At 41.9% G+C, this 14062-nt stretch overlaps 1 protein-coding gene across 1 annotated transcript in view; it reads left to right on the forward strand.

The window, feature by feature from the left end:
- Positions 1 to 14062, forward strand: part of KCNC2 (potassium voltage-gated channel subfamily C member 2) — a 176947-nt gene that overhangs the window by 152048 nt on the left and 10837 nt on the right. Inside the window, 1 exon segment of the mRNA XM_019543202.1 lies at positions 12691 to 13618. Coding sequence (XP_019398747.1) covers positions 12691 to 13618 — 928 coding nt within the window.

Genomic DNA, 14062 nt, shown 5'->3' on the forward strand with positions numbered 1-14062 from the left:
ATTAAGAGGCTGTGACATAGATGTTTACACGGTTTGGTGGATGGCAAACTGGCTTAGCAGTCATGCCAAGAAAGTGGTAGTAGACGGGTTGGTATTGACTTGAAAGGATGTGGGTAGTGGGGTTTTGCAGGGTTCAGTCCTTGGACCTGTATTCTTCAATATCTTCATAAGTGACTTGGATGTGGGGAGAAAGTGTACTCTGTCCAAATTTGCGGATGATACTAAATTGTGGGGTGATGTACACACTCCGGAGGGTAGGGAACGATTGCTGGCAGACCCGGACAGGTTAGAAAAGTGGGCAGTACACAATAGGATGCAGTAGAATAAGGACAAGTGCAGAGTGCTGCACCCAGAGTGCAGAAATATCCAGCACATGTACTAGATGGGTAGTGACCCTCTCAGCAGCACAGAAGAGGAAAGGGATCTCGGAGTCGTTGTGGACTCCAAGATGAACATGAGTCATCAGTGTGATAAAATCATCAGCAAAGCTAACCGTACTTTATCATGCATCAGTAGATGCATGACAAATAGATCCAAGGAGGTGATACTTCCCCTTTATGCGGTATTGGTCAGACTGCAGTTGGAGTACTGCGTCCAGTTTTGGGCACTGTACTTCAAGAAGGATGTTGATAGACTTGAGGGTCCAGAGGAGGGCCACTTGTATCGTTAGGGGCTTACAGGACAAGACTTATGAGGAGAGACTGAGGGACCAGAACCTTTTCAGCCTCCGCAGGAGAAGGTTGAAAGGTGATCTCATGGCCGCCTACAAATTCATCAGGGGGACGCAGCAAGGGATTAGAGATGCTCTGTTCAACAGGGTGCCTCTTGGGGTAACAAGGAACAATGGTCACAAACTGACAGAGAGCAGATTTAGGTTAGATATCAGGAAAAACTTCTTCATGGTAAGGGTGGTCAAAATTTAGAATGGGTTTCCGAGGGAGGTGGTGCTCTCCCCTACCTTGGGGGTCTTTAAGAGAAGGCTGGGTAGGCATCTGCTAGGGTCATCTGACCCCAGCACTCTTTCCTGCCTAGGCATGGGGTTGGACTTGATGATCTGTTGAGGTCCCTTCTGACCCTAGCATCTATGAATCTACATAGACCCAAGTTTATTTTAAACTGCATCTGCAATTTTTAGACCGGTTTGTGTGCATGGAACTTGTTTATTTACAGTTTTAGACTGATTGCCTGTTACTGTGACTGGATCTGTAAGTGTAAGGTCAGCACTGGGACAAGCTAAGTTTAAATTGGGCAGCCATTCTGAACCCAACTTAACCTTCCCAAATGTCTGTAATTAGCCCTAGTGTCACGCACTTCATTTAGAATTGTAAATATTGGTTTTAAGCAAAAAGTGTGGTCATGGTGTCAGGTCAATTTGAATTTCTCCTTAAGATTTCAGCTTCTGAATTCCAGTTATGAGCTCACTGAGAGAGAATAGGTAGACATTTTTATAGAAATATGAAGTGTAGTACCTGTTCAATAGCATAGCAACATGCCAAGTTTTAGGAAAGGAAACAGCAAATATTGTATCCTGTTCAAACTTCAGAGAATCTTAAGTATATTATTTTAATTGATATATGATTTGGAATACACATGTGCTTCATTTTAGGGGCTCATTGCTTTCAGATTAAGAATACATGAAATTAGATTGAAAAGACTACACTTGATAAATAAAACGAGAGATGGAGATTACCAGTCCCATCTATTGCAATTGTTGTGGAAAACGCTGATAGATTTTCTTTCAGTGTGTTGTCTAAACTTGCATAGTATTTGAGAAATAAATGTATAAATGGTAAATAAAAAAGGATTTTTTTTTATTGGGATACATTCTTTCATACCATAAGCAGTGTTTTCATCTCCTCAGACATGGCTACTTAGAAGGTTCTTCTTATCATACGGAGGCTCTTCTCTTACAATGGCAGGCTCTGCTCCCAAGCTTCTGGGCTGTAACACAAATTGGTTGACAGCACCAGACATATGTTAGGTATGTTACCTGCAGAGGTTAAGGTCTGATCGTGTTAGATGCTGTGCAAGCACAAAGTTGTTGCACCCCTAATGCCGGTGTACCCTTGAACTGCAAACCTGGGTCAACACAACCGGCTTGGCGCGAGGAGGGATTTATGACCGGACAGGTGGGGTTAATGGCAGGAGTCAGATGATTTAAAGCTTAGTGGTTACACAAAAAGTTTATTTTACTTACGCTACTGATGGCTTGCAGCGTAGGCAGAGGAGTTGATTTATTCAGTTACAGCATGCAGATATCATGTTAACCAGCAATTACAGGGTGGATAATAACCTTGCTTGTTACAGATTTCGAGCAATTCATATAAGCCGTTGCAGTCTGCAGATTACCGAGAGCTCTTGATAAGAAAGATAATGACAGAGATAGATGGGCCGGCAAGACGGGGGTATGCCAGAAAGATACGTAGGCAGAGAAATAATATTTGTTGTGCACAATCTGTTCTTCTTGAGTGTATACGCAGTTCTCTGCTTTGGGCGGAAGTTCTTTCAAAGTTATACTTTTCACAGGTGACCAATTACTCTACGCCAATTATAAATAATTAATGAGTTGCCACTTACGCTCTCTTTGTTTGCTCAAGTTTCAGAAAAAAGGGGGCGTTATTTTTACTGGGGTGGTACTGGTCCTGTTTGGTCACAGGATGGCGCGCGTAGTATATTACTTTAATTTCACAATTTCTTCAAAGACAGCCAATTTGGTATCTCGTTACCAGGTTACGGTATCTTTCTTGATGTCATAGCCCTTGAGTTATGTACAATTCAAGGTTAGCTGCTTTTTCTCATATGGGAGACTCAAGTGATTAAAAATGAGGCACAGACAGGGGTGTGTATATGCAGCACTGTTAATACAGAGGGATAAATTACAAATACAGAGTTTGTTGCGTTAGCTTCTGACCTTTTGCCATCTGACCTTTTGCCATCGGCATCTGAAATCAAAGACTTTGATCTTTGACAAAAGTGAATGATTCCAAAACACAAAAAGCTTATAGTTTAGACAATGCACAACACTCAGGCATAGCAGTCAGATGGCATGTGGAGCCTAGCATGAATATTGAAATAAGATTCTTCCTTGCCCATCATAACAATGAATGGCATATATATAAACATGCCTGAATACATATAACTCATGAATGTACATTAATCTGAATAAGGGCTGCAGGGTTATCAGTAAATCTGTCCCTAAAATGAAACCTACTAGAGCTGTACTTTGGTTTTAGTAGTGTACTCCTAGATGATCCTCAAGCTGTGGTTAGTAGAATAGGATCTGCATCCTTTTTAAACATGATCAAATGTGTCATCCTGGATTTCTTCAGTGGTCACAGATGACAGAACAAAGAGCAAAGGTCTCAAGTTGCAGCAAGGGAAGTTTAGGTTAGATATTAGGAAGTATTTTCTCACTAGGAAGGTAGTAAAACACTGGAACAGGTTACCCAGAGAGGTTGTGGAATCTCTATTCTTTGAGATTTTTAAGGCCTGACTAGACAAAACCTTGGCCGGGATGAGCTAGTTGGGGGTGTTCCTGCTTTGAGCAGGGGGTTGGACTAGATGGCCTCCTGAGGTCCCTTCCAACCCTAATTTTCTATGATTAAATAGCATGTAATACAATCTTGCATGCAACTATTTTTGCACAGAATCTAATTGCTGACCTGAATAAGACATTCTTACTTAAATACAGTACAGTTGTAGCTGCTAATTATTTGCTAATTTAATTCCTAGTTGATTTGGAGAAATACTGAATATTTATTTGATTGTTATTTTATGTTTCTGTTGAATTCTGCTATGAGTTATTATTAAGTTTATTTTGGGGTAGGCTGGAAGTTACTTACCATATGCTTAAGAAAATGATTGCTCATAGTTGCCAAGTGCATGTATTAAATCAAAGTGGAGCTCCTAAAATTTTGCCCATCAGAGGCCTCGATCTCATCAAGATAGAGATGTCGATTCCATACTACATGTCTCAGTTTGCTTTGCACTCTCTAGATCAAATAGCACTTTCATCTTAAAGATTTGGATAGTTGATGGTACTGTCATATACTTTGGTCACTATTGGTTTAGTGCTCTATCATAGCTTGTACCCATATAGTAGGGAGAGAGTTTGCAGCTGATGGGGTGAGTTCAGTTGATATACTTAATGTATGTCTGGTCATGTCAGCCAATTTGTGTTACAGCCTAGAAGCTTGGGAGCAGAGCCTGCCCGTTGTTCAGTTCCCTGTGCATTGCATGTAGACTTTACTTTCACATATGCCAGGTAAGTGGCAGAAAGTTTTCTTGTCATGTCTCTGACATACAAAGCACGCTCCAGTTTTGGGAAAAGGTACATATTGTATGTAAGAAAATATGGTATACTGAAGAAGTTAAAATTACCAGGTCACATCACAATTTTAAATTAGTTTCGTAGAATAAAATTGATAGTTACTATTGGCCATACAAAAATAGTGTTTCAGCAAGTTAACTACTCAAATGAGAGAAAGACAAGCATATAACATTGCACCAAGGCAGATGAAATCTTGTAACATGGATATCAGTTTAGATTCAGTGATTAATTTATTAGATGTGGACAAGTGAGTTACAGTGCTGTTAAGGTTGGACTTAAAATTGGCAGAACAGAGACATTCCAAATTATGGCTGCCTCTCTGTCTTGTCTTTACCTCACTATAATGAATTTCAAGCTGTTTGTACTCCAGTATACAGTTGTCACAGCTTCAATTGGTACCTACCACAGGGGCCCTAAAACTAACTTTCCCTTTCCAGTAGACTCGCAGCAGAAAACAATTGCGCTATTATTTTACCAAATGTAAGTTATTTTTGTACCTTCTGGATCTCTTTACATACTTCACAAGGGTGCTTCAAATCTTCGCAGTTGAGAGATCTTGCTTTAGATGGTGAATTAAGAGATTAAGCAAACCATACCCGGGGAAATTTGTAAGTATTTTGACAGGCATAAAACATGCTTAATTGATTTGCAAAAGAAAAAGAAAGGACGAAGAACCTACTTCAGGAGTTTAAAAGACGTTTTGAAGTCCTCATAACATCCTTTCCCCTTCACTAACAGAAAGAAGGCAGAAATAAGTGTTTATTACTAGATAGAAAGTCAACTACCAAAAGAGCTAAGTAGCATGCAGTCATATTATTGCATGTCTTTCTGGATACCCTACAGCCCCTAATCAAAAAGGCCAGATTTTCAAAGGTGTTTAACCAGTTCAAGATACAGATAGACAACTAGCAGGATTTTCAGAAACACCCAAATGTTAAATGCCAAAACTGCTTAGTCCCTTTGAAGATTTTACCAAGTGCCTGTCTGCATTGTTAGTTTATGTAACAATGTCAGAAATTCTGGCCTTAAGCATTCATAAGTGTACTGGCCTACTTCAGCTTCAGGAAGTTTGTTCTGTGGTGTTAGCAACTGTAAAATGCTCATTCACAAGGAAACCCAGACTTCACAACCCAGACTTATGAATCACCAACATATTACAGGCCATAATTTCAGGAGCCGTGTAAACGCATTCTATCTTTAGTGTACCATGCAGTCATATCTGAGAAGCTATGGTGCTGAAATACTGTTGTTTAAGAGAATGCAGCTACTTTCCATTACAGCAGAGAAATCTGCCAAAAAAACTTTTTCATTCCCTTCACTGTGCTGGATATGAAGTTTATATTACCTTTGAAGTGCTTAGCCCAGAGTTAGCCTTCCCCGGCCCTGGGAAATACTTGTCTTCAGTACTTATGTATAATGATATGAATTAATCAAAGATCAAGTGGCACACTGCATTTAACTCCTTAGCTTAAAGCACCTCAATTGTATGTGACAGTTACAGATTTCCAAAGTTATTTAATAGTAATTTTTCCTGTCTCCCATTGTCTTCTAGTAGTTTGATTTCCAACTGAGGCAAAAGCTGAGATTGTCCTGGATCTCAAATTTTGATAAGCGCATTGTGGCATGAGATTGTCAAGATTAAATAGAGCTGTGAGAGGGGTTTTGCTTAATAGCTGAAAGAGCACTGCATATTTTGCATTCACCCTTATATGTAACTGTGGTTACATCTGTAGCAGCATTTAAAATGGACCCACCTGAAGGAATGGGAAGGGCTGCCCTGGACAGAGAGAGAGAGTGCGAAGAGACAGAGTTTGTCCCAGTTGGGACACTGGATGCCCTAAGTGCAAGTGAAGCTGTGTTGGAGGTAGCCCTCTTGGAAGTGGGAGGAGTGATGCAACCTGGACAGGGTTAGAATGAGGGAGGTTAGCTAAAGCCCAGGAAGAGTTCTGGCCTGGGATTGGCAGAGAGGCTTGTTTAAAGGAGAGGAGCAGTTTTCCCCTGGGGAAGAGACAGGCTGGAGACCAAGGAAAGGATCTTCCCGTGGCCATCTCCCCCGAGAGCCCCTGTCACAGCCCTGCAGAAGTAGCAGCGAGAGTCTGCATGGAGAGTGTGCTGCACTGTGTCCGTTTCCCCCCCTTCCCCTCCAGCCCCGCAGGGCAGAACAAGAGAAGAGCTGCCTGTGAGGAGACTCCGAGCCTGGGAAGACCCTCCTGCAAACTGCTGAGTGAGCACAACAGGGAAGGGGGATGCAGGGCCAGGGGGAGACTGCTGGAGACCGCCCTGGTTTTTCTCCCGCGAGTGAGAAGGCACCAGGGAGGGGCAGGCTCAGGTGCTGGAGGGAGCCGTGGGCTAGACTGGCAGGGACTGCTCCAGCCACCAGAAGCCCTGGGCCAGGCAGGGCACAGGGAGGAGCCGCATTTACCAGGTGCTGTGATGCTGTGCTGGGTAGGGGAAACTGTTACAACCTGCAGCTCAGATATTGTTCCGTGCTGAACCAAGGAAGGGCTCTGGGCAGGGACTGCAAGCTCTCTTGCAGGGACTGCGGGGGAGGAGCCATCGCCTGCTGCACAGAGACCCCTGGAGCTTGTGTGAGGGATGCAAGCACCAGGGACTGCGCACAGGTCCTGTGCAGGGGCACAGCCAGTCCTGAGACACCCAGCCAGGGGCAGTGCGCACAGGTTCTCAGTACGTGGTGTAAACGTTTTGTGGATTGAGTAAATAAATTCGTGATGGTTTATTAGTTGGAGTATCAATGTAATTACTTATTGGTTCCTTATTTATCGTGGGTAATTTGTGTACCTTGCCCTAGTGTAATGTGTATCCAAGAAGCATTAACCCTTAAGCCACCATCACCAGGTCATGCGGTGTAACATTTGGTCTATTGCATTGGTTATATGTTACCCTGTAAATAATTAAATCCTGTAAATAGTTTTATAATGGTCTGCAAGATTGTTTGATTGTAAGGGGAGGCTCTCCACTCAGGGGCTCTGCAGCTGCTACCCAGGGAGCTGGGTGAGGCCACTGGGATTCTGGGGTACCCAGTAGCCACTATTCAGGTGAAGGTATGGGTAGTGTTGTGCCCAGGGTCACACATCATTATTATTATTATTGGTCTACAGTGTGAAATAATTGAAATGTTGTGTGTGTGTGTGTGTGTGTGTGTATGTATATGTGTGTGTGTGTGTGTGTATATATATATATATTTTTTTTTTTTTAAAAATCATTTTAAGGTGTTATGAATCCCAAAATGTCACTGACTTCTTTTTAATCTATCCAATCTCTTTGCTTGCTTTTGTCATCTTCATCAATGTAGTTTCTAATGCCTCCTAAATATTTAAAAATAGAAATAAACACAACTTCTCTGCCACTTTTTCTTCTCTGCCTGTAGGAGAAATAACTATGCTTATGAGTTCATTGACAGTGTAGAGAATGGAGAACTGGGGTAATGTGTTGCTAAACTGATGGATTCCTGCATTTGAACCAGTTAAGGGATTTTTCAGGGCACATAGTTGCTTCTGTAAGTAAGGTAAGCTGAAATAATCAAGCCTAGATGTCAAAAAGGATGAATCAGCATGACCAGACCATGATCAGGTGACTATTTGAGCTTTGCATTAATGAAATGGACACAGCTTTCCTTCTCCTTCAAAAGGAGAAACTAAGTGTCTTTTATGTGGCCATTTCAGCCTGTATTCTCTCACCTGCTTGCTAAAGGGCTTCAACTAGATAGAAGTGTATGGAAGAGACAATTGGGGCTTTGATTCTCTGCATATGAGGGCTTTCCAGGTAAAGGAAGAGCAACTCGTAGACTCCCTCTGGATTCATCCTAGTTATGTGCAGCACAGGACCATGCGCTTCAGAAAGATCTCAAAGTATTCATCCACATTCCTAACCAGTAGATGGGAGGAAATCGTTGATCAGAGCAATGCGTGGTGTCTCTGGCCTGAAACCCGACTGTCTTTTTACAGTCCTCTTGATCAGCTTGCATAGCAAAGAAACATCCTGTGGGTGCTGGTTGCTGATGGAAATGACACCATAGGTCAGAGAAGACACCTTATTACTTTAAAAAAATGTATGTTACTACCATATTTGCTTTGTTCCCCATCAACCAGGATTAAGGGTCCCACTTGGGGTCTAGATTAGGGATTCCTACACTTACAGCACAATCCCAAAACTAACCACTCAAATCAACTAATGCCCTACTCCATTAGTTGTGCTGCTACTTTACTACCTGTATAACAGGACAAGAGAATCCTTCTGGTTATAACCTACAGCCCCCAGCTTGAACAACACAGCTTGGGCACACCATTAATGACCTCTAACTCTTCTTTGAAAATGACACCCATTTCAAGGTAGCCACGGAAGGCTAACCTGTCCTGGCTCACAGCGTGCCAGCCTCAAAATAGCATTTCTCCAGAAACAGGCTACCTAAATCCTTTTCTCGCTGAGGCACCAGGCCTTGCAAAGAGATCCAGATGCCAGTTATGTCCCTTCATCAACACAGATTACACTATCACTGGACCAAATAACATGGACTATAACATAAGATTTCATATACAGCATTATCTGCTCAGTGTCCCTCTGCTGTCTGTGTTGGATAGAGCAATTCCTACATGACGGAATGAGTGGATACTGAGCTGACATCAAGTCTAGAATGACAATCTTGTGGCAAAACATTTCAGACTTCCTGGATATTTCATTGCTGATCTCAAGAGTAGTTGCTCTTAAACAATGGAATTTTAGAAATCAACTTTGAATGTGAAATGGCAGAAGAAGAAATCATTCACAGGCTGGATTGGGTGAAGTTATGATCTGAACAGGGACAATGGATTCTTATTCCATTACCTGGATTTGCTTTTATGTCCCTATGTGTTTATTGCCTTATTGTTCTTATCAATCCCCTCTGCCTCTCTTAGTAGGGCTCCCATTCCTCCCTTTTCTCTGCATCTGTTTTTTGTATTTTAATCACTACTTCTGTTTGATAGCCTGCTTTGTGCATGTCCTTTCATAGACTCTGATCATGTGAGCTGTGGCTCTCAAAAGCTTATGCATCCCTGGTTCAGTTAGTGCACCTCTACCTTGCCTTATTCCTTTCTATTGGGTACCCCTATTCTTTGCAAGTTAATTCATTGCATCTGACAAAGTACACTGTAGCTTATGCAAGTATATGCCTCTTTGAACAAGTTGGACTATAAGATGCCACACTGTTCTGCCTTCTTCAATGATTAAAATCCTTCTAACTTCTAGGCTTGTTAGTAGCAACTTTGATCTTTCAATCATTTAGGTAATTTAAATAAATAGATTTTTATCATGTGTATTTAAATGGACTAAACCTTCAGATGCAGTGTATGGACCTCTGCTACTTGAGTAAATTATTTAATTCTGGGGCTTTTAACCTTTTTGCATCATTATACCCCCCAGCAGACAGACACAGAGCAGTGTAACCCTGGCCACTGGGCGGGGGTGGGGAGGGTGGTGCACTGTTGGACGCTGAGTCGGGCAGGGGGGTGCTTGGCGAGCAGCTGGACATGACTAGTAGCACTGCCATATTTGCTGACAGTAGATTAGTGTCAAGACTGAATAATCCTGAAATGTATTTCAGTTTCTGTTTTGAGGGGAATTAAGGGAGTTACACATTCTACTGCTTTTTCTGGTCTAAGCCCGACTCATTCTGTCCATGATCTCTCCAGTTAATCCCACCCACTCTCCTTATCCTAATTCCACTCTCTTTGGCTCCTTTTTTCTGTTTTGGGCATCTTACCTAGCCAGTCTCAGGCTTCAATGCCTAGGCTCTTCATACTTGTTTCATCCTTGGTTCCTTTGTCCACCTAGTTCCAGTCTCCACACATACTTGCTATTTTCTCATCTGTTTAGCATGCTCATGCCAGATGAAATCTTGGGAAAATTTAGCTAGAAAACTCTTTTAAGAATACCTATGGAGCATGTGCAACATGGCATTTTTTCAGAGATTTATGACTTGGCCAAATTGGGTTAGTTAGAAAAGTCAAGAGCATGTCCCAGCTGTTGTTGCAACCTCTATCCAAATTTTGGATCTCTGTTCCACAGCATTGAATGCTAAAGCATCTTAGTGAAAAGACTTTATGAATTCTTGTGAATTCTTTTCTTAATTTTTTCCTTCCCAGAGATGGCATGAACCATCTGTGCTGAAAAAATTTTGTGTGTGAAAAAGTAAGCCTGAACCATATACCTGCCCCAGGTCATGTCAGTGCGAATGACAAGATTAGGAGCAACCTAATCTTAATTCCTGTAAGGGCTGGGGCCTTACAGTGAGAACTATGGAGCAACCTAATTTATAACCATTTATTGCTTTTTTTTATTATTACAAGATATAACAAAAGAGATTGTCAGAGAGCTTTTGTTGGGTCTGAATGAATTCACATCATCAGGGCTGGATGAACTTCATCTCAGTGTCCTAAAGGAACTGGCAGAGGAGATCTCAGAGCCCTCTTCATGAAGCTGTAGGAGACGGGCCAGGTTTCACAGGACTGGTAAAGGGCCAGTGTAGTGCCCCTCTTTAAAAACGGCAAGAAAGAGGACTCAGGGAGTTATAGACTGGTTAACTTCACCTCAGTACTTGAGAAGTTGCTGGAGCGTATCCTGAGGAAGGCCGTTTCAAGCACCTGGAGGAAGAAGGGCTGATCACAGGCAGCCAATGCAGATTCATGAAAAATAAAGTGTCAAACAAAAACCTGATCTTCTTAGACAAAGTAACTACTTGGGTGGATTAAGGGAATGCTGTAGATATAGTGTATCTAGACTTTAGCAAGGCTTTTGACAAGGTACCACACAACCTTCTCATAAACAAATTGGAGAAATGTGGGCCAGATAAAATTACTATAAGGTGGCCTCGAGCAAAGGGTAATTATTAATGGGTCCATGTCAGAATGGCAGAAGGTTTCAAGTGGAATCCCAGAGGGGTCTGCCCTTGGCCCGGTGCTGTTTCAAGTGTGTGTTAATATTTAGATACTCGCAGAGAAAGCTTCTTGATCAAGTTTGTAGACAACACAAAATTGGGAAGGATAGGCATGACCCTCTGCCTGGGACCTCTTGAGCATATATTGACAACATTTTCTAGAAGCAGGGCTGCTGTGGTTCCCCCGTTGTACCTGTGGCAGGTTAGGGTGTTAGGTCTGTGTTGTGTCAGGGTTGATAGCAGTCTTTATGTAGAATTTAAATTATGGTTTGTATGGTATGGTTTGGATAGGGATGATATTTGTACTTTTTAGCCCCAACAAGTTCCAATCTTGGATCAGGATCCCATTGTTCCGAACAGAAAAGTCATTTCCTACCCCAAAAAGCTTACAACATAGATGTTAATAAGAGAGGGGGGAGTACATGAAAATGATTAGGTAAACTCAGTCAGTCCATTAGGCAGTGGAAGAGTCTGGCTGTTCAACTGCTGGGAAATGGTTTTTGGAGGCATCACAGCAAAGCAAAGGTACAAGGAGGAATTTGATAGAGAATAATAAAATGGCTTTGTCCTTGTTTATTTGGACTATTTCTTAGCCATTGGGGCAATATGGGAGAATGAAGTAGGCTATTGAGGCTGGCATCAAAGGCTTGATTAGAAATTGTTCTGAATAGTGGACAAAAGACAGAGTGAGAATATGCTACAAAGACATGTAGCTTATGTCTGATATGAAAAAAGAGAAAACAGAGGGATGCAAAGAAGATAAATGGGTCAAAGTAATGGGTTGGAGAGTGTGGGTTTTTATTTTCTCCTTCACAGCATGCTGAATGTTTGTTGGTAGATTCTTCTACCAACTCCATCTACAATCCGTCAGAACATCTCTATATGCCAATTCATAGAAGATAATCCACTTCTGTGAATTAGTGGCAATGCAAATGAAATCTCTGTTTGAATCTCTTTTTATGTACAGGAAATGTTGATGGCTTAATTGGAGGGTTTCTTAACCTTAGGTATGATGATCTCAAACATATTCAGATCTACCCAATTTTTCAGTTTTCTCTGAGAGACTGAGAACTCTGAAGTTTAATGTGGGATATCAGGGTCTTTTACATGATGATTTGACAAATGGATTCCTGCATCCTCAGTGCAGACAACAAAAAATGCCACTTCTTTTTTTATGGCTCTCAGCTTGCCTGATACCCACAGTCAAAGTTTTCCCAGTGACTATATTTTATGCAGCATGCACTGCACAAATAAGTAGCCTTTAGTTTTATGTTTTATGAGTGGGAGTCTGTGTATCAGTTTAGGAGCTTTTGAAATTAATCAGTTTAACATACATGATAGTAATGATGATGAATGTATTAACAATGTAAAGTACCGTGTGTGCATTAGCGTAAGGTTCTGATTCTTTTTTCTATTTTCTCCTTTGCAGTTCATTGCGTTTGCCTCTTTATTCTTCATCCTAGTTTCAATCACAACCTTTTGCCTGGAAACCCATGAGGCTTTCAATACCATTATAAACAAAACTGAGCAAGTCATCAACAGCACAGAAACAGTTCTACAGTATGAAATTGAGACCGATCCTGCTCTGACTTACGTAGAAGGAGTTTGTGTGGTGTGGTTTACATTTGAATTTTTAGTTCGTGTCATTTTTTCACCCAATAAACTTGAATTCATCAAGAACCTCTTGAATATCATTGACTTTGTGGCCATCTTGCCCTTTTACCTAGAGGTGGGCTTGAGTGGGCTCTCTTCCAAAGCTGCTAAGGATGTGCTTGGTTTCCTCAGGGTGGTGAGGTTTGTGAGAATCCTGCGAATCTTCAAGCTCACCCGACATTTTGTTGGCCTCAGGGTGCTGGGCCACACGCTTCGAGCTAGCACCAATGAGTTTTTGCTGCTGATAATATTCCTGGCACTAGGTGTTTTGATATTTGCCACCATGATCTACTATGCTGAGCGAGTAGGAGCCCAACCCAATGACCCATCGGCCAGTGAGCACACACAGTTCAAAAATATCCCCATTGGCTTCTGGTGGGCTGTGGTCACCATGACCACCCTTGGGTATGGGGACATGTGTCCTCGGACTTGGTCAGGCATGCTAGTGGGTGCTCTGTGTGCTTTGGCTGGGGTACTGACCATAGCCATGCCTGTGCCTGTCATTGTTAACAATTTTGGAATGTACTACTCCCTGGCAATGGCAAAACAGAAACTGCCAAGAAAGCGGAAGAAGCACATCCCTCCTGCTCCTCAAGCGAGCTCTCCTACATTTTGCAAGACAGACTTGAATATGGCCTGCAATAGCATGCAGAGTGATGTCTGTCTGGGCAAAGAAAACCGGCTGATGGAACACAACAGATCAGGTAGGACATAATTTGAAATGCATGATCTTTAAATACTTTATAGACCAGTATGTTTGGTAGGTTTCAGAAAGCATTAAATCTTTCTGCAACTAGAAGATGTAGTATCCACCCTTTCCCCCTCACTCCAGTGTTTGTGTGCGTCAGTCTTGTATATGGTAAAGTAGTTACAGTGGCATTTTCAGATCTGTGCATAGCTGGTCTATACAGTTTGCTTGCAATGTTGTGAATGGTATGTTGTGAACTTAAGCTGGTGGTATCAACCAGTTTTTTGCCTGTTGTTTGTTGCCTTGTACTGATGTTTTTTGTTTTCCTGCATGATTGTAATTATATGAAAAGTCATGACGTTCTACACTGTTGAACTCCATGCTGTTTTGCTGGGTGTTTGTCTTTTGTGTCAGCTTTGCCTACACCACATGGTGGCATGTTATTTAAGATGCACTACAA

The sequence above is a fragment of the Crocodylus porosus genome, unplaced genomic scaffold (assembly GCF_001723895.1).
Source record: "Crocodylus porosus isolate Cpor-Errol unplaced genomic scaffold, CroPor_comp1, whole genome shotgun sequence".
Classification (NCBI taxonomy): Eukaryota; Metazoa; Chordata; order Crocodylia; family Crocodylidae; genus Crocodylus; species Crocodylus porosus.